Source organism: Stylophora pistillata, chromosome 10 (assembly GCF_964205215.1).
Source record: "Stylophora pistillata chromosome 10, jaStyPist1.2, whole genome shotgun sequence".
NCBI classification, from domain to species: domain Eukaryota; kingdom Metazoa; phylum Cnidaria; class Anthozoa; order Scleractinia; family Pocilloporidae; genus Stylophora; species Stylophora pistillata.
The window spans coordinates 20,162,193-20,183,348 of NC_142528.1; the positions used below are offsets into that span (position 1 = coordinate 20,162,193).

General features: G+C 37.0%; 2 protein-coding genes and 1 long non-coding RNA gene across 7 annotated transcripts in view; 1 reads left to right on the forward strand and 2 right to left on the reverse strand.

The window, feature by feature from the left end:
• The window catches only part of LOC111320038 (protein N-terminal asparagine amidohydrolase), a 22,977-nt gene extending 6,187 nt beyond the window's left edge, over nucleotides 1-16,790 (reverse strand). Inside the window, exons 1-10 of one of the 5 annotated variants that reach the window (XM_088736645.1) lie at nucleotides 16,671-16,790; nucleotides 16,229-16,313; nucleotides 13,141-13,246; nucleotides 12,589-12,654; nucleotides 5,369-5,480; nucleotides 5,040-5,113; nucleotides 4,908-4,961; nucleotides 4,299-4,352; nucleotides 4,056-4,156; nucleotides 3,222-3,344 (exon numbers count right to left, since the gene is read on the reverse strand). In XM_088736645.1, the coding sequence (XP_088592771.1) occupies nucleotides 3,222-3,344; nucleotides 4,056-4,156; nucleotides 4,299-4,352; nucleotides 4,908-4,961; nucleotides 5,040-5,113; nucleotides 5,369-5,480; nucleotides 12,589-12,654; nucleotides 13,141-13,246; nucleotides 16,229-16,312 (774 nt within the window). In that variant the 5' untranslated portion in view covers nucleotide 16,313; nucleotides 16,671-16,790. Of the gene's footprint in view, nucleotides 1-3,221; nucleotides 3,345-4,055; nucleotides 4,157-4,298; nucleotides 4,353-4,907; nucleotides 4,962-5,039; nucleotides 5,114-5,368; nucleotides 5,481-6,341; nucleotides 8,277-12,588; nucleotides 12,655-13,140; nucleotides 13,247-16,228; nucleotides 16,314-16,555 lie in introns of those variants that run through there. The other 4 variants (XM_022922737.2, XM_088736644.1, XM_088736646.1 and 1 more) reach the window with 4 other exon arrangements.
• LOC148722153 (uncharacterized) lies at nucleotides 14,308-16,076 on the forward strand. The gene is made up of 2 exons (XR_015992660.1): nucleotides 14,308-14,407; nucleotides 15,876-16,076. It is a non-coding gene; the product is annotated as an uncharacterized LOC148722153 (long non-coding RNA).
• A 2,460-nt stretch (nucleotides 16,791-19,250) lies between the features above and the next one.
• On the reverse strand, nucleotides 19,251-20,051 carry LOC148722154 (uncharacterized). Its single transcript, XM_088737004.1, has one exon. The coding sequence runs from the start codon at nucleotides 20,049-20,051 to the stop codon at nucleotides 19,251-19,253; it is 801 nt and encodes a 266-aa protein (XP_088593130.1).
• Between the last annotated feature and the right edge of the window lie 1,105 nt (nucleotides 20,052-21,156).

Here is a 21,156-nt window from a genome sequence, read left to right on the forward strand (position 1 = left end):
AAGTTTGCTTTCACATCCTATGAAAAGATATTAACTGAATTGAGGTCATGTTTGAGAGGGCTTCAATTTGATGAGCATGTGTTTTTAAATCATGTCAAAGTCATTGATGAATTGATAATAGACATGTGCCATTAGCAGACAAATACTCAAAAAACATATGATTCTAAATTTGCTGAGTAAGGATCAAATCAATTTCATCTCCAATAAGATTTTTTATTCGAGACCAGTACTTATTACATTGTTTAATAGTCTTTTTCGATTTTAAAGCTTTTATTTCATTTGATGATAAATTCATCATATGAATCAGCTTACCAATTATAAACTTCATTGATATTATCCTTTTTCTTCTACTGTTTATTTGAGGTTCTATTTCTTCAATAACATCAAATACTTTAATAATTTTATTTATACCATTTCGAGATATTTGAATTCTATATAAATCATAAATTTTATAAATAACTTTTTCCATATGGTATTTTCTGATATATACTGATTTTTTTCTGAATTTATACATATTATTATAAAAATCAATAAACTTACAATCTTCTAAATTATAACCATGAACTAATCCACAATTAATACAAACAAATAAACCATCTCTTAATTTCACATTTTGATTCTCACTCTTCAACAATGTCATTTTCTTTCAGAATTTTATCACAAAAAGGACAATAACATCTATCATCTTCAAGTAATGCTAAATGAATATATAATAACACATCACTTATACTATAAATATAATAAAAGAATTTAAGCGTTTTAATTTGAAAACAAGATTAACCGCCTCCCGGTTAGCTCAATGGATAGAGCGCTGGACTGTTGTGCGGGAGGTCGAGGGTTCGAGCCCTGGCCGGACCAACACTCAAGGTCTTAAAATAATTGAGAAGAATATGCTACCTTTCTATAACATCAAGAAATGGTTAGATATCCTAGTCTTCTCGGATAGGGACGAATAAATGGAGGTCCCGTCTCTTACAGGGTTAGGGGTAGGAGACATTAATTTCCCACACACGAGATTACTGTGTGATGGATGTCCTCCCCTGTGGTGGGATGGGCGGGTTAGGATTGATTGTAAAGCACTGTTGATCTGTCATTGTAAATAGCGCTCTATAAGTGATAAATTGTAATTGTAATTGTATTTGTTAAGAAGAAGCCATTTTGAGTCTGTGTTTTATGATTTTAATTTTTCCATAAAGTTTAAAAATTCTGGATTTTTTTGGATTTTTGGATTTTGTCATATCAGTTTACAGATTGATTCAAGATCATTTTTTACAGATCAATTTTACAGATTAGAGTTATATATTTTTCACGGATTATTTCAGATTTTTAGGCCCTAGGGTTGATGATCTATACCTGTCAATCACTATACTACTCATGAATGTGAAGAAGAAACACCTCTGGTACTCTGAGTACAATTTTTAACAAGGAACAAAAATCTTTTATTTCAACAGGCAATCGGTGAAATCAACTGTGCTAATTTAAGTTTTTTTCGCAGCTATCATACTATGTGTGTATTTTAATTCTCTGTTGTCCTTGTGACTTTTACATGCTCGATTTCACTGAAATCACACATGCACCGGAAGCATTGATCATATGCAACAGAAATGAAATCCGATTAAGCATGTTATCCAACGTTCTACACAATAAACAGAAGATTAGCAGCCCACGATCACAACAAATGTCTTTAGAAAATTATTGTATTACGTTAAAGGTCTTGAAATCGACAAAATCTTTGGCCCTTACAGCGGTGTGTGTTACTCGACAGAATGTCACGCAATGTCACAGATTTTCCGCTAAAATCGAAAAAAAATCAGCTAGGGAATAACTCTGTTAAAATAATAAAACATGTTTTTATACCAATCCATGCCATTCCTTATTTTTTGGTCGGGATAATTTGCGGTGCGGTGTGGGGATCATTTGCGGTCTGGGATCATTTGTGGTCTGGGATCATTTGCGGTCTGGGATCATTTGTGGTCCAGGATCATTTGCGGTCCGGGATCATTTGCAGTCCGGGATCATTTGCAGTCCAACTTGGGGATCATTTGTGGTCCAGGATCATTTGCGGTCCCGTAATACTCGATCGATTGATACTTTGAAACGTTTAACTGAGATTGTTGTTCTGGTTGATGTGTTGTCGCGTGGTAGTAATTGTACACGTCGTTGGATCAATCCATATTCATATCTCTTCATTGGTTCGCTTTTTTTCTTTTGTGTTTGTTGTAATTCATTAGGTTTTGTGTTCAGTGAGTCAATTTCTTATGTTTTCCGTGAGGTTTGCTTGCTCACATGGCCAGTTACAATCAATAATTTTGCTCTCGGCTTATAGCCGAAGGTTTTACTTTTTGGGGGGGCAGCTTGAGTCTAGAAGAAAGACACTGACTTTCAGGGTAAAGTAAAGGCCTATGATGAAGGTGTCACTTGGCCTTCCATCACTTGCAAACTCCCTGAGCATCAAAAGAGTATTTTATCGTTTTGCAGTGATCACTGTGTAACAGAAGAGCATATGGTAAACTATCAAGCCAGTGGCCACCTAAGCATACTTTCCACTTTTTTCTGTTAAAGCCTCAATAGGATGCTTATCTGTAGTTAAACTTAATCTTTTCAGTAGCATCTTGGGTTTAGGAAACAGTAAAATCCCCCCACACCTTAGTAGTAGTAGCTTAGTAGTAGCTGGTGGATTTATGTATTCCCTAATCTTTGATTGTAAAACAAAGAATTTTCCTGGCAGGCCTGGGGTAGGAACCCAGCAAAGCCAGTGATGTGTTCTTTATAAGTTGAAAATTTGTTCAACAAATGTATGCTGGTGACAAAATTCAGAATCTTAACTGTCACTTTATCAGCCTTCAGTGTTGGTCAGGTGGCTTTGTTATCTATTCATCCCATCTTCTTGACTATGTAGGTGGGTATGGATAGTCTTGGCATACAACTGAGCCTATCACCAATCAAGCTCACAACTGAGGGTCAGTCTTAAAACTGAACTGAAATTTAGTTGATATGCCTGTGCCCATTGTGGGGAGTTTATACTTGGGACTTATAATTTGTTATCATTCATTTACAGCTTGTCAATGATACAACTCCCAACTCAAGTTTAATTGTAGGAAAGTGAACAATATAATAATAATTTATGATAATAATTTCATATCTATATTGTACAAATGAACATTGGGATATGATCAAATGTGTGAAGAAGAAAAGGAAATGGATTTTTATTTACTTTTTACCTGTAGTATGACATTGTCATCCGCATTACAAAAGAACTCCATGCATTCAGCAGGCATTGTATTCTTACTATCATATGGTACAATCTGCAGCTCTTTGTTATTTGAATTATACACCTCTACCATCTGTTTTAAAAAAGGAAAACGTACTGATTAATATTTATTTCAAATAACAACAGAATTATTTTACAATGTTCTAACATCCCAATTAATCTTAAAAAAATAATACTTTTACTATCACACAATATGCAAGGTTTTCAGTTCCTCTTTTGTAGTTTTAAGAGTCCCACATATGATACAAATAAAGGTGGCTGAGGGTGAAATAAATTGGCTCTAAGAACCCCCTTCCAGTCTTAAACAGAGATAGTAATGTTTCAAATCTTTTAGGTTTAAAAAATTTTAAGACATTAGGTTTGTCATTCATTTAATAATTAATTAAAAAGTAATCTGTATTTTGAAAAAGGTTTACCCCTTCCCATATGCTGGTGACCTTATCAACTAACTTAGCCATAAATTTGTTGCCTAAAAAAATATGAATTCCTCCCATAACTGTTTACTGCAACAGTAGGCATGCTGTGAGTCTGGGTAAAATGTAAAAGTCAAGAAAAAAAGAGGCAGAGGAGCTTCAGTTCAGAGCATCTCAACTAATTCTAACCTCAACATGACAAAATGTAAGGAGCAAAAAGGCTTAACAATTTGCTGAAAAGTGATTGTTACAAATAGTATGGTGCAAGTTTATATGGTACAAGTTTACAATTGGTTAATATTGTTTTTCTCCCTTTCAATGAGTCTTGTAAGTGGCAAGGTGTAATTCATTAAATTAAATTATCAATTTACCCTTTCATCACCCACAAATACACGTCCATGTCGAATGATTTCATCAGGACCCTTATTCTTAAATGTTGCAGGATAAATCTCACCATCTTGAATGCTAACACCTGTCACATAAAGAAGATAGCAGATAATCAAAATATACACAACAAGCTTATTTTGCCTTTTAAGGTTGGCAGTCAAATGGTTTAATTCCATTCTCTTGATGGCTAAGTGGGCGAAGGTTTGAAATTTGTGATATTTTGATACCTATTCCAGAAATCATAGGCTTGTGCTGTCCACTTTCAACCACGTTGTTGAATCCTGTTGACACATTATAAAGATACAGTTAAGTTGGGGAATAAGAAAGGAATGGTGTGATTACATCAAGCATCTCAACCGAGAACATCTGGTTCTTTCCCCTCATTTCCCCCCTCAATTTCTTTCTCCTCTCTCTTCTTATCAATAAAACTTCTCTTTGCTTCTCCCCTGCCTTTCCTTTTGTAAGTGAGAAGGACTCTGTATGTTGTAATATGCACTTGGTTTCCCTAAGGAATTACAGTTAAGTCGCCGACAGTTCAACTCGTCAATGTAAAAAATCGAGTAGTGACGTCAGCGAGTTGGTCTTCAACCTTAATCCTTTACACCCAAAAATCAGTATGCATAATCTACATGCTGTTCTCTAAACATTTCCTAACATACTGACAAGGAGAATTTGTTTAGCAGTCAGGAGCTTCGATCTTTAGCTGGCAATCAGTTCCTTTTTTCTTGTGACTATAAAGTGTGATTCGATCCGGGGTGATATTGTAAGAAGAAATGAGATGCTAGTCACTCTTTGATGTTGAAGATTAGAGAGTTTTAGAGGTCTCAGGTACATACCTGTTACACATGCTGAACATAAATGTATAAGTCCATCCTGTTTCTGTACAGCTTCTACAATATGATATAACACATTACGAATTTAGGATAATTTACAGGGGGGAATTTTTTAACATATCAGAGAAAACTTGCCTAAAATTGATATTGTCAAACTACTGGAAATCCCCTTAGTATCAAGAAATCCTCCAAACAAGTGAAGCTCATTCCTGGAAAAATTGAAAGAAAGTGTAGTCAGGTGACCAAATAGTGAACAGTTGACCAGGTTAGTAAAAGAAAATGAACAGAGGTTATTGACCAGTTTAGTCCAACACTTAAACAAATATTCAATTACCTTAGATCTGTAGGTGAATTAATGCTAGGTTTTAATAATTGTTAAACATTGTGACCCATCTTTACTTTCATCAGATTTGTTGAAAAAGAACTTTTTACATAGATGGGGCTGATTCATTAGCTTTACTTGCCTTCCATTGTAAGACTGTGATCTAGAGAGCTGCATGACAGATGCAATCATGGCCTTGATACCTTTCTCTGTACTTTTGCCATCAAAATGCCCTACGCTTACCACACCTGATCCTGATTAAAGTATGAAAAAAAAAACCAGTCTGCTTGGGGAAACACTTTATGCCATGCGATAATCTTGCCAATATATCTACCTTGAATTTTTGCACCCTGAACATTAAAAAAAAAATGACAGTGCAAGTTTGAATTAACAGAGCAACTTCAGCATACTCGGCCACTTTTGAAAGCAAATTGATTACTCCTGTGCTCCTAAAGTTGAAAAATAAGCATATGAGAGGGCATGTAAACTAGTGCCCCTGCAGTTCCGCGCTCCCGAAGTTGAATAACAATTAAAAGAGAGGCCAGTTAAACTAGTGCTCCCAGAGTCCTATGTTCCTAAAGTCAAAGAATAATTAAAAGAGAGGCCAAATAAACTAGTGCTTCCACAGTCCTACCCTTCCAAAGTTGAGGAAAAATTAAAATTCATTTTTGACACGCTGACATGATTCACCTCTTTAATAAAACATTACCTATTTAACAGCATTTAGTAACTACAGTTTGTTTTGAAACTTGATCAGAAATACTACAATAAACAATAACATGGCAATGGACATCATTTTCAAGACTGTCACACTACATTGAAAGACATTGCTTGAATAGAAAATTGTTAAGTGCAAACATATTAAAAATGTTCGTTCTCTCAAATTGTCAGTCAATTAATATTCAATGAAATCGATATGTTCCATTTTTTGGAAATACTCAGACATTCTTTAATATACAAAAATATTAAACACTATACATCATACAATTTACTACATAAAAAATTAAAAACACAACTTAGCCTGGAAGGAAATAAATAAATAAATACACAGGTCAAACAATTAGAACTTTTGATTATCTATTCAACAAATATCTATGATGAAAGGTAGTTCTCACTTTGTAAAGAGGCCCACATAGGTCCAGAAATGTCACAATGAGTACCTCTAGCAAATGCATTTTCAAACTTGGTAGCACTCACAGTAGCATTGGAGGGCCAGGGATCTGGTCTGGACTCAATAACACCTTGCATTTTCCACATGCTCTGGGTACACTTAATTTTGCCAGATGCCCACATCCATCTTCTTCTTAAGCCTACAGAGCTCTGATGTATTTGGCTTTGGCTACATATTCGTTGGATTGCTTTCCAAAGGGAAAGCTTCTGTAGGTGACAAACTGGCCCTGTGCTGTGAGAACCTGTTCTTGGATGCTCTAAGGGTTGGTTGCCCTACAGTGTTGTTACATGCTGTACTGTCTACCCACGAAAAGTAAGCCACAAAAGGCAGCCACAAAGACAGCCACAAAGGTGAATGACAACAGTACACACAGTACAGGTTTTAATGTAATCTTCCTGCCCTCACACTTTCCCGGATGTATACTTTTACATACGTAAGCGCTGTCCTACGTATACTATACAGGCAACATTTATGTCCTTCTAGTTAAAGAGACAAAGATACCGTTACTAAAAAGTAAATAATGCAAGTGTTTGATTTGAACTCATTTGGAGTTTTAATAAAGTTCATTATGGATCAAAACAGATGGCAACTGCATGCAAAAAAAGGAAAAAGGCATACGTGAATAAGATAAGTAAGTAAAATGAAAAATTACTTAATATATAATGCATTCTTTCCATTGGCAATTTGTCCAAAATTGCTTGAGTGGTAAGAAATTGCGCATTGAAATTATTAGCAACCTACTTGACATAACATGCTCTTCTGGCTCTTGAAGTGGTTGACAAAGTCTGATGCTTTCTCTAAAATCAACTTTTCAATTTGCCTTGGAGGTGCAGTGTCCCTGGGATGCCCACTAAAAGTTCAGTCATTACATTGTTGAAAACGTGTAGTGTCACTGCAACTCTTGGCACTAGCTCAGGGAGCTTTGACTTTGGGGGCACCCTTTCCTCTCAGAGCATCATTGACTTTGGCTACAAACTGATCATTGTCCTCTCTTAGAGTTTGTTGCATTTCTTTGCTGAAGTGGAATCAAAGCTGTTGGACAGTCTCGTAGATGTTGCTGAAGCACTCATTGAAGTCATCAACTACAGGGTTGAAAGTTGTTGGTGACACTTTCCATCTCTGTCAAGCTTGGTCTAAATGCCAGTGGAATGGAACACAGTATCCTATCTACCAATTCATGGCCATGGTGCATCTTAGAAATTAACTTTGCAGCATTAAAAACTTGAGTAGATCTGAGGCTGCTGAAACGAGTGTTGGCAGGTATTACATAGCTCTCTTCAGACAAATAATGGTATGAACATCACTCCCCAGAAAATAGTTTGCATAGCAACTGGATGTCTCCTGTTGCATTATCCTCACCTGATTTCATCAGTTTGTTTAAGACATCAAACACCTCTAGTGAAAGCAGAAACCCTCTTTTCTGTGTGGCTAGCAATTTGATGAGTCCTGAGGATGTCCTTTTCCTGATTATCGCAGTTGTGAAATCCAAATACTCCAGGGAACCCTGTGAAGCATATTGGATTGCAGAAGATTTACCTTAAAAATGAATGTAAGAACGTCTAGAAAAGTTAATTTTACTGCTATGAAAAACAGGCTGGTAAAAAAATGGGGAAATTGACTAATTGAGAGTTAACAAAGTGTGCTATTAAAAAGCTGGGATTGCAGTTGATTTTTACTTTCAAAAATTGATTCTGGCACTTGTTGTAAATAAAGAGTGAATTCAAACAATTTATAATTACCAGTTCCTAGATATCCAACAAAGATCATGAAGATGTTCGGTGGTTGTGGGTCAAGGTTTTCATGGGTGCTTGATTTGAGGCCAGAACATACCCCATCGTGGTTCAAAACAGTGATGGAATGAAGTATCCTTTTCAGCTACCCACTGACATCACCTTGTTTTAACGAAGAGACAAACTTCTGGTGTTTTGTACAGACTGTCACAATGAAACTGCACATTGTTTGGTTGTTTTTGAAGATTAACCCACATTTGCTCATTCTGTTTACCGAGTTTTGAGAGCGCAAACATTTCAAAGATATTTCAGAGAAACCCTTACTATTGACTAGGATTGAGAGAAGAATTGGAGTGAAATGGAATCAGTGTAAACCTGTTATTCAAAGGTTCTGCACATTACAATTTTAACCTATGAAAAGCCATGCTTGCAGTTGACAGGACTGGTTGCAATGTTCTCGATTTGCAAAAAAAAAAGAACCAAAGGAAACAAACACAAATGAGAAAACATATAAATCATAGAATAATGCAAAATTGTTTAATGTAGAGGTTACTGTTATCACTAAATGGAATAGGAAATTATTTTTTCTGTGAAAACATGAAGGTAAAGTTGAACCTCAATTATCTGGACTTGTTGGGACTTGAGTAGATATTCTAGAGAATCAAGGGTCCGGATAATCAAGGGTCTGGGTAATCAAAACTATGAATATTAATGAGACAATAATGCAAACAAAAGAAGTCAAGATAACACATTTTTAATTCTAAAAGTCCGCTTCAATGACTGTTTTAAATGCACTTTTCCTTACTTTAAACATAATCTCTGAATTTTTTACTTCCCAAAGTCTTGAAGATCAAAGCTCATTAATATTCATGAAAAAAACGGAACCAGAGAAAAAGTACTAATAATCCAAAAGTCCGGACAATCATAATAATGATAATAGCAAGGTTTTTATGAGCGCAGTTAAGAATCTCAATGCACTTACACAGCATAATAAAAATAAAATATAACAATGATACTAACAGTCAGTAGTACCTACACAAACAAAAATAGAGTTAAATGGGATAAAAACCTGGGTAGTGTTTCACAATACTAAAAATAAAATTTCCGGAATAGGAATGTTTTAAGGGCAGATTTAAAGACGAAAGAGAAGCTGCAGATTTAAGAGAATCAGGAAGAGTATTCCATAATATAGGTGCATAGAAGGAGAACGCACGTTCGCCGTATGTCACAGAATTTATAGTGGGGACAGTAAGAAGTGATTTGGAAGATGAACGTAAAGTACGTGGTGGATGGAAGATATTCTTGTAACAGGGACGACAAATGGGCCGGAAAAAGTCCATGAAGAATCTTAAAAGTAATAGAATAACTTTAAACATTATACATGATTCTACTGGCAGCCAGTGGAGTTTTTGAAGAGCAGGTTTGATGTGATCATATGGTGTAGATCTGGTAATAAGACGTGCTGCAGTGTTTTGAAATCTCTGGAGTTTGTCGAATTCCCGTTTTGGTAAACCATAGAAGATACTGTTACAGTAGTCCAGTCGTGATATTACAAGAGCATTGACTAATAGTTTATGGTTTTCATTAGTGAGGTGTTTACGAATGCGCCCTATGGATCTGATGGCATTAGTTGCTTTCCTGCATGCCTCATTAATGTGGTATGTCAGTGTTAGATTTTTATCTAAAATAACACCAAGATCACGGACTTTCTCCGTTAGTTCAATGAGGGTACTGTCAAAAGAGAGCTTCGATCAATCAAATCAATCAAATTTTTTAATGTCTTAACGTGGGGCATGGTTACCCAGATTGCCCGAGCCAGAGGCTCATGTATGAAATGCAAGACAACATCCCACCCCAGGGGAGGACATCCATCACACAGTAATCTCGTGCGTGGGAAATTAACATCTCCTACCCCTAACCCTGCAGGAGACAGGACCTCCATTTATTTGTCTCTATCCGAGAAGACTAGAATATCTAAAGCATTTCTTGATGTTATAGAAAGGCAGCATATTCTTCTCAATTATTTTAAGACCTTGAGTGTTGGTCCGGCCGGGGCTTGAACCCTCGACCTCCCGCACATCAGTCCAGAGCTCTGTCCATTGAGCTAACTGGGAGGCGGTTAGCTTCTCACTGTAAGGTGTCTTGGTAAATCGGGAGGTGAATAAAATAACTTCTGAATCAGTCTTTTCAGCATTACTTCGTAGCATATTTTGGGTATTCCATCGCATTACATCCTCAATGCAGGTTTCAGGGAGGGTAGTCATAGACGGGGCCTGATTTGCGGGATCAATAGTAACATAGAATTGAGTGACATCGGTGTAAAACAAAGAGTCGAGATTGTGGCGAGCAATGACATCTTGCAGAGGGGTACTATACAGGGTGAAAAGTAGGGGTCCAAGTATGGAACCTTGTGGGACACCATAACAAAGAGCGCAAGGAGTGGACACTTGATCTCTAATAATTATTGATTGACGACGGTTTTGAAAATCTGAACCAGTTCAGCATTAGTTGTGAGAAACCAAAGTAGGATTCAAGTCTTTCCACCAGGATCACATGGCCAATGGTGTCAAAAGCCGCCAATAGATCAAGAAGGACTGATACAACATCTCAATGGTGGTCAATCATTCTCAGAATGTCGTTCATCAGACAGAGCAAAGTTGTCTCTGTAGAATGGTGTTTTCTATACGCAGACTGCATAGTGGGTAGCAGGTTGTAAGATTCAAGATAGTTGTATACTTGTGTTCCTGCTACCTTCTCGATAACTTTGCTAAGAAAGGGAATATTAGCCACTGCACGATAGTTCTTAAAAATCTCCTTGTCAAGATTATCCTTTTTCAGATGTGGACAAACATGTGACAACTTCAAGGGTGAAGGAACCTCCCTAGTCGACAATGACTGATTGACTATGTTGGTTATTACAGGAGATAGAAGATCAACGTAATTCTTTATTATATAGGTAGGAAGTGGGTCAAGGGAACCAGTTTTTGTGGAAAGAGACTGAATGGTATTTTTGATGGTAGAGCAAGACACACGCATCATGTTCAATTCATAAGCCAAAGGTGGACTCTGAGAATGTGTTGAATGGTTCACTACATTTTCCTGAAGTTCATCTCTGATGGATTGGATTTTTCTTATAAAAGATGTTATTGAATTCTTCAACCAGTAATTCCAAAGATGAATAAGAGGGCAGGGCTGTACTACCCAGTTGAAACAGATCGTCGATTACCCAAAAAAGTTTATTTCGACCTGCTTGGTTGATCATAGTTTTGTAGTAGGAAGATTTATGGAACTCCAATATTGTTTTTAGTAGTTGTTACATGCTTCTAGAAAAATTCCTCTGTGAACTTCCAGACCAGTCTTCCTAAACATACACTCTGTTCTCCGTTTTATGCGCTTACCCAACCGGAGAATCATTGTACCAGGGTGCATGCATGTGGTCAATGAGTTATCCATTGAGATTTTGTAGGGGCAAGGTCATTGTAGATCTTTTCCAGCTCTGTATTGTATTGGGTGACTAGCGTTGTCAGGTCGACAACAGGGAACGCGTTCAGATCTTTCACAAAAGGTAGTTTCAACACAATGTCGTCCAAGATATCAGCAGTCAGCAGCTTAGTTGAACGATACCTGACATGAATTTTAGAAGCAGGTGGCTTTGGATAATCCAGTTTGCAGGTTACAACTTCGTGATCAGAGAAAAAATCAGGCAGTATTTGGATGTCATAGACTACATTTTCATTACATCTTGTAACAATTAGGTCTAGGGCGTGGCCCTTGGAGTGTACATATACTACTTTATTCACATTTCTGTACACCATTTGGTCATGCTAAAGAACAAGGTATACATGTGTGCATGCACAATTGTTTTTTCACACTACCCACTGCATTACTCTTAAAGAAAGAGGAATGTGTCCCACCACTGTTCAAGCTGACCACAGAATTTGCACTGGACTGTAAGATTGCTGGACTGTGGGAGCAGCTATTCAATTTGGCAACTTGGGGACTGTAGGAGCAATTATTTAAAGATGCATATTAAGCGGCCGGGTATTCTGAAGTTTAGCCAAATTAACTTACACATCTTACTCTAGAAGAGAATTATAAAGCATCTGTACAAAGCTAAGCCAAGATGTAGGATATATGACCACCAAATCATCATCAACAAATTGAAACCTGAAAATTTAAACTTAAAAAGTATGCACTTCAGTGCTAGCCAGTATCTTGGTTGCACAGCTCAAGCCCAAATTGGAAAATCAGTGAAATTCCTATCTCGGCAAAACCATAGACACACTTTCCTTTGAGTTTCTTAATATACCAAATGCTGAAAATACCGTAATTATAATAAATTGCAATACAAGATTTTACATTAATTAGTTTTTAAATTTTTTTGTGAGGGAAACTATGAGCTGCTGGACAGGTGTTCCACACAAATGGCGCACAATAGTTGTTGCATTAGTGTATGTGTACCTGTGTTTCGCAGAACAACTATATGACAAGTTGTAGCATCCTCAGATCCCAAGATATTGATGTGCTCTACAAAATGAAGAATGAAGAAAACCCATGTAGAGCACAGATGAGAGTTTTCTAACCTACAAAAAGAATTCCTGAGAAATAAACTACAATTTTCTGTGCCGTAAAGTGAGTCTATAAAATACCCTGGTGAGTATCATACAGTGTTCATAATGGGAGAAGAACCCAATAATGTGAAAAGAAATATACCATACAAAGCAAAATGATATTTCAAGAAGTTTAGAGTTTCAAGCCAATAACACTGAGAAAAAGGAAAGTGAAAAGAAAAGCTTCTTACATATTGTAGAGTATTATGAAAACTTGAAAATTCCAGATGATTTCTAGGTTACAAATAAAAAAAATAGCTTAACATTGTATAATATTTGTAGCACCCTGTCCTCAAAAACAACCAATTATAGCCCTCTAGTCAAGAATATTCCAGAAGAGTACAAATTGGAACAAAGAGAGTCTAGTACATAGTTTTCACAAATGAAAAGCTAAAACTCATACCATCATCTTGTGCCACAGTAGCATATTCCCTTTGAATGATGTAAAGAACACCACTTGGTCTCTCAACTTTTCTTTGTGGCTTTTTGGAGAAATTTTCAGCTCTTTCCTACAAATGAGAGCAATCCATGTTTGCATCTATATGATGACATCAATTACGATAAAAGGTAGTAGTTCAACCTTCTAGAAAATCTTTGTCTTGGATATCTAATCTAATTCCAAGACTGTTACGAGAGCAGGACCAACAGATCGTCAGGCTTGAGAACCTGACACCTAAAATCTCAGATCAAGATTTCTTCTGCAATAAAGAAATATCTGTTGTTCTTTATACAAGTATATTCTTATGGCTATTATAAAGGAAACTTATTGCAAAAAGCATATGCACTTTTATGAAGAGCAAATATACACCAGTCCCATTTGATCTGACCTGTTTTCTGAACTGATCAATTGGTTTACTTCAGTTTCTATGCCTACTGCCTGACTGATAGAACTGACCAAGTTATCAGAGGGGGAAGGAAGGCCTAAACAGTTGTTTTAACTTAATTAATAACCAATGGGTGATAGTCAGAGCCACAGCATTTTCTTCAATTTATTCATCAGAAACAAGAATTATTTGCTGTGGTGAGTTGAAAATTAGTTCTCTACTCTAAGAGTAATCCAGCACAGATGATCATTGCAAGATATGACATAATCCTCAGCCAATCACACAATGATATGCCTCTCTAAATAATCACCTACTGTAGGCAATTAAAAGTGATGATATTGAGGACAACTTTATCAGTTATTTGAGAAAGGTAGTACCCCTTCACAAGCAGACCATCATGCATGCTTGTTTATTAAGTGCAAGGAAGTCTTTGAGCACCAGGAGAGAGCAAAAGCAAAAAATATTTCTACGCATCTTGATGAAAATATCTACCTAGAGTTGTATAGAATCTTAAGGGACTGACGGGTAGTGTTTTCTTCTCCTTTCCAAACCAAGTCTTCTAGTTTCATTTTGAAAGGTAACAGATTACAACAAAGGAGGTAGTTCCCATATGAAGGTGTAATTTGAAAGTACATTATAAAAACAACTAAAAATTAAACCCATCTACGGTAAAATTTTTCACTTACTAAGGTAAAATTTTTCTTGAAATATGAACAAAAAATATATTGATTTCATTGACTTAAACAGGTTTAAAGCTGTATGCTGAGCTACAATCAAAACCAACAGGATGAAGATTGTTTCAAGTGTCTCAACATCTTTACTAGAACATAACTTGAGAGAATTTTGGTTAGTGAAAAATGCTTTACACATAACTCATAACAATCACTGTTTCTTGATTTTCCACGTATGACAGGACAAAAACTTTTCATCTTTGTTATTCTGTTTCTAAAAAATGGCGCTATCAAAATTGCTGAATACAAGATGTGTCATAGTGTGTCATACAAGAGAATTTCCTTTAAAAAGCTGCACCAAGCTCAGGAATTTTGAAAAGTTATTGAGGAAGTGAAAGCATGAAAGTGGCTTCAAATTGACCAATAATGGTCTTAAGTTGTGCATAGTGGTTTAACACTGATTGGTCAATTTGAGATGTCCATTGTCACAAAATCACTGGGTTAATTAATATTCACATTGTCTGGCTATTCAACTATTTCAATGAACAACAAAGACAATATTGAGTTCCTACTCCCCTAGCCAATCAGACCACAGAATTAGTCACTCATTTCCTGTAATACTTCATCCAAACTTATGTGATTTATTTGCATATATTCTAGAACCGATGCACCAGTAATACTCAAGTACCGTATTTCCTTGAATAGCCATCCATCCCTCGATTAATCGCTTCCCTCAAATAATCGCCCTCCTTTGACCAAAATATTTAAAATAATTGCCTCCCTCGAATAATTACCCCCCTCCCCTCGCCATTTTCTCTTTTTCTTGCTCCCTCCCTCTCAAATTAAAAATTGGCATCTTGGGTAACAAACAAGCTTTTATTTAATTGTTCCTTGACCACTGAATGATTACAAAAGCACCGATTTTTTACAGTTTTTTCTATGACAACGTTCATGTACTTCACTTTTTCCTTTATCACTTGGAGCTCTCTATTTAACACATCGGATATGTACTTGTTCCTTGTTCGCAATGAATAAGTAGCTGGAACAACAAGTTTGTTTTCCGCTTTCTGATAACCTCGGCATCGCCTTTATTGCTATCTTCTGCATTCAGGAAAGTGCAAATGAGATGGGATAGTTCAGTGGGTACATGCCCAACTAGAACATCAGAACCGCCACTATATTCCGTTATTGGTGCACAATAATCCCACAGTAAGCAACTATAAAAAAATTAAGACTATATTTTTCTCTGAGTAGTTAATTAGCCTGTGCATAATCTGCATCCTTATGGGACTATATTGGGTGTATTTGTTTGTATTTGTTTGTATTTGTTTGTGTGGTGTAGAGGAATTTATTATTAGTCGTTTAAATATTTAACCTTGTAAGTTTTTATTCTGACTGACCTTTCCTTTCTTGGTTTAATTGTAATTATTTTAGTTAAAGCTTTCTTCTACTCTTGCAAAATTTTCACGTCTTTTGCTGACCTTAGGCCATTTAGGCCCCCTGCTTTGGCTGTTCTTGTTTATTTCTCTTCCAATGTGTGAATAGCAGGAATTATAAAAAATAAATACGTAAGTTCCATATTTAAAACCGACCGCAAAGTCGTCATATGCTTTTGCTTCTTCTCTCTTGTCGTTCTTGCACAGAAGCTTTTCCCCAATCACTGGAGTCCAGTTAAAGTCATCAGCGATGATTCAGGCTCTGACGCCGAAGATATTGACATTGAACATTGATCACTGTAATCAACGAAACAAATTTGAAACACTGAAAAGCCCATGTTCGATTTATATTTGATGTGATTATTTTTTTGATTAATGGTACAATAAAACAAACTATTTAAGGCATGACCTTCTGTGAGAAATATTTGAAATAATCGCCTCCCTTGAATAATCGCCTTCCCTCGAATAATTGCCCCCTTTTGGTGCGAAAAAAGAAATAATCGCCCTCGGAAAATTTTTTATTCGAGGAAATACGGTAGTGAAGTAAGAGTATAACTTACCTTAAAATGCTCATGTTTTCTGGAAAAATCTTCGAAAGATCTCAGTTGTGAGCTTTCAATCTCGCCATTAATTAAAAGCGGCATACTTAAAAAGAAAAAACAAGGAAAACGTACGCCAGGATTACTCAACCGTGTTTTTGTGGCAAATGCATGTACCAACAAAAGAAGTTACTGCGCGAGGCACAAGACTCAGACTGGGGAAAGATCGTGGTGTAACAATCATAGAGTGGTATGATGCACGATCCTCGCAGTAGATAGCGCTATTTATGCAATAGCGAAAATCAGACCTGAAAAAAATCAGGCCTGTACGGGACTCGAACCACTGACCTCTGCGATACTAGTGCAGCCCTATTGCATAAATAGGACATATCATATGCAGGGTTCTCATTAAGTGCCGGCAGCCGGCTAAAAAACCGGCTACCTTAAATTTAGAGCCGCCTACTTTTCGGTGACAAGCTTGCCTCCTTATTTTGTATCTACACGTAGATTTCAAAGTTAAAAATCGCGTGAATCGAACGAATAATACTTGAAAGCCGTTTTCAGCAGCAAAACGTATTACTCAATGCCAATGCGCGCCTTCTACCTTCTGCGAAATTCCGCTGACCAGTGTTTGTTGTCATCAAGTGCGGTGTGGCGTTCGGCGTGTTAGAAGAAGGCATGAAATGGCGTTCGGCGTGTTAGAAGAAGGCATGAAATCTTAGTATGTAATTAATTATAGAGTACCCATGAGTAAAAGAAAACCCACTTTAAGCCAGCCTGGAATTGATCGATATTTCTGTAAATCACGAAGAACGGAAAGCCAGGTAGATGAAGGTGAGAAAACTACTGCCCTTTTTGAGGTGTAGTCTGGTCTCATTATTAGGATTCCAAGAAAAGAAAGATGTTCAATAAAATTTATGGTTGTCTCTAATAAAAAATTTATTTCTTAAAACCAAATTTTTTTGCCAAAAGGCTCAAAATGGCAAATCTAACCTTCTATATTTTGAAGTTTTTCGGAGGAGGGGAGGGGAGGGGGGGCAGGCTGCCAGACCCTCTTAGAGGTTCATGCCTGTGGTACTCGCTTCTCCCGCCGCCTACTTTTATGTTTCAGCCGTCTACATCAAAACTTATTGAGAACCCTGCATATCTAATGACTGCAACCATCGTGTTGTATACAAACCTCGCAAACTTTAAAACACGTTTTCTAGTGATACCTGCGAAAGTATTCAGTATAATTTACGGTAAGATTTTCGCGGACAATCTGATCGATTTCTCTTACATTGTGTGCTGAGACTGAAACCGTTTCGCCTCAAGCAAATCTCCGTCGCACGGTCCAAACAAACATAGCGAGCAACTGAGCTACTAGTGTATGTCCGTGTTAAAACACACGAAAGGACTCTAAAGCACACTTCAGTCTGATTCGGCAGAAAAACACAAAGATTTTCTGGCACCAATCAGATGGCAGAACGACTGCGACCGTTTGGAACTAGTCTTGTAAGACAATGTCCCCAGGGGCTCTTCATGCCCTAACTTGAAATCGACTCACAGCCCTAGCTGGGTCTCCGAGGATGCGTTCACTCAGGCCGACACAGGCCCCCTTCTAGGACACTCCAGGATCCCCTGGAGAGGGATCCTGGAGGGGAGTTACTATCACGCTCTCGGGCGACGAGCGGGGCAAAAAAAATGATCCGAGATATATATGAGTGGTCAGCGATGAAATAGCTTTAATATATCATGTAGAGACAAATCATTTGTAGTTGTTGTATTCAATAGTCACGGTATTAATCCAGAAATATCAAATAACCAGTTAACAATTTTTCAAAAACGTCCACTGTACAAATATCTTTCACTGCTCTAATAATCAACGACAGCATCGGGACAGGCATCAAAAATTTATATTTTTGTTCGGTAACTTGCCCCGCGACGAGAAGAAAGTATCGTGACTTCGGTTGTCCAAGGGGTGTTACGAAAACTAAGACCCTTGAAAACAAAGACCTAAGACCTAAGACCCGTCTTAGTTTTCGATATTACGAAAACTAAGACCCCCTAATGTCGAATTCGTCGAAATCTAATGTCAAATTGTAACCAAAACAGGTCTAATCTGTCAAATTACCTCCTGTCCCATCCTTTCCACCGAGTTTTAGGTCAAATTTAAGGGATGTGTCGAAAACTAAGACCTAAGACCCACTGGTCTAAAAGGAAGACCCTGTGGTCTAAAACGAAGACCCCGTGGTCTAAAACGAAGACCCTATAGGATGTGTCTAAAACGAAGACCCAAAACGAAGACCTAAGACCTAAGACCCACTCGTCTAAAACGAAGACCCTGTGGTCTAAAACGAAGACCTTGTGGTCTAAAGTGAAGACCCTGTGGTCTAAAACGAAGACCCACTGGTCTAAAACGACGACCCATTGTTCTAAAAACTTTTTTTCAAGGAAAGGCTATACACTAAGCTAAAATGTTCTCATTTCCGGTAGCGCATCAATTAATATGTTATCTGAGCGCGCGACCAACTTGACATTTACGTTATCTAGTCGGTACAACACATGTCAAATTGTGTAACGCAATTAAATTCTAAGAATATAGAAATATACGTTTTAGTGACGATTTTGGTATATTTTTTCGTCACAAATATTCTATTTTTCAAATGCGTATTGAGCAAATTACGATGAGGTGACTCCATTACTTTGCTACACTGTCTTTATCATATAAAGGCGCAAAGGTCAACTGTGCGTAACTCGCTAATTTATTCACCACAGGCTACAAAGATGATCTCCCGCCAGAATGGTCTAAAACCATAAACACTAAATTTCTGCAGTGCATAAATTAAAATATCATCTGGGCGCGCTTCCTAATAGGAATTTAACAATAATAATAATATAATAATAATAATAGTTTAATATTTGTAGTGCGCAAACCATTTACATATGATCAAATGCCCATAACAATTATAGAATATAAAAATTACATCAGATAATAAATTACAGTAAGACCCTTATCAAATTTACAAAGCTAATAAAAACCTTATCTAAATTGTAAAAACTATTAAACCATACACAATTCAATCCTATTAAAGGCTAACTTAAAGAGGTGAGTCTTAAGTAAAATTTTAAATTTACTAAAATCAGTCTCGTTACGCACTTTATAAGGAAGACTGTTCCAAAGTTTAGGTGGTACGCACATATAAGCATGATCATCTAATGTTTTCTTTGTTATGGAATTTGGTGCTTGCAGCATGAGACCCTTATTACTAGATCTTAAGTTGTATGGTCGATTCTGCTGCAACTTAACAAGATCTTGTAAATAGATTGGACCATGTCCATTAATTGCTTTGAAAGTGATCATGATAAATTTGAACTGTATTCTAAACTGAACAGGTAACCACTGCAGTTCTCGTAGAACTGGTGTGATGTGACACATCTTTGGGATATCAAAAATAATCCTTGCTGCCGAATTTTGAAGCCGTTGGAGCTTAGATAATTCTCTAGCTGGTAAACCATATAAAATACTATTACAGTAATCTATCCATCCGATTGCTAAAGCATGTATCAATGTTTGTGATGCTTTCTCATCTAAGTATTTCATAATGCGTCGTACATTCGTCAGATGATAATAGACAGCTTTGCAGGTATTGTTAACATTGATCTTCAGATTAAGATTACTGTCTATCCACGTGCCAAGGTTCTTTGCTGATTTCACTGGGAAAACCTTAGACTCACCAACACACAGGGAGATCCCATCAACCTTTGCCAACTGTTGTCTTGTTCCAATTAATATAAATTCGGTTTTGTCGTCATTTAATTTAAGTTTATCATGGAGTTTATCATGGAGCATCCAACAATGCATGTAATTAACGCGAATTTCAAAAATTCGCATTAATTTTATGTATCTTAATTTACCCCATTGTTAATTAAAATGACGTTAATTGAAAGAATCGTTATTTAAAGACACCTTTATTATAAGCAAAGCTACAATTCCTCTACGTCACCGTCAGAGTCGGTTGACGCATCATCATTTAATATTAAGTTCAAAATGTCCTTAGATTCATCACTGTCTTAAAGCAGCGTTGAATTTCAATGTGGGAACGGCTTCATCCGTACTTGTACCACTCATTATTTCACTGGCCTACTGAAATGAAGAACCGAGCTCTTTAGGCTTGTACAGCGATTACCTTTATCTTCAATGGTCAACAGTTTTCCGGTCTGAGGGGGAACACGTGAAGACTGGAATTTGCGAACCTGTGAGGAAAAATGCCGTTTTCGAGACGGAAAGCCACTAAAGTGCAAGATGTGATTTGATTGGTGAATTTCGATCCTTCGTGTTCAATTTTAAAGGAGCGGGGAAATCAAATGCACCAGACATGTCAATCCTAATGTATTTTACAAGAGAGGGATCAGATACACAAGGCATTATTCTTCCTAGCAGAGAAGAATCTGGAGTTTTTCATTCAGAATATGTCAGCATAGTCACAGAAGTGCAGTCTATGCCGCAAGTCAAGAGAAAGAGAAAGACCTACCGCGAAGATGAGAAAATTAAAATTGCCAAATATGCCAATAGCCATGGGACCGTAAACGCTATAAAACATTTTAGACAAGACTTCCCAAACCTGACTGAAAGCACTCTACGACCCTGGGTGGCGAAGTATCGACTTGAAGCGAAAAAGACGAGTTCGAGTGACTGTATTCAAATCTCTGAGAGAAGAGGGAGACCCTTACTGCTGCCTGATGAGCTTGACAGAAAGCTCCGAGCGTTCATTGTCAGCACAAGGACTGCAGGAAGGACTATCAACAAGCATGTTATTTATGGCATTTTGATGGGTCTCATTAAGAGTGATCTCGGAAGATATGGTCAGTATTTAAATTTTGTAATTACCAAAGGTTGGTTAAAGTCCCTGTACCAGAGAATGAACTTGACTCGAAGGATTGTAACTGCGTCAAGGCCTGCTATCACC

Bases quoted from the DNA above. Each gene is read 5' to 3' on its own strand.
- LOC148722154 (XM_088737004.1), bottom strand. From the start codon at position 20,051: ATGCATTGTTGGATGCTCCATGATAAACTCCATGATAAACTTAAATTA.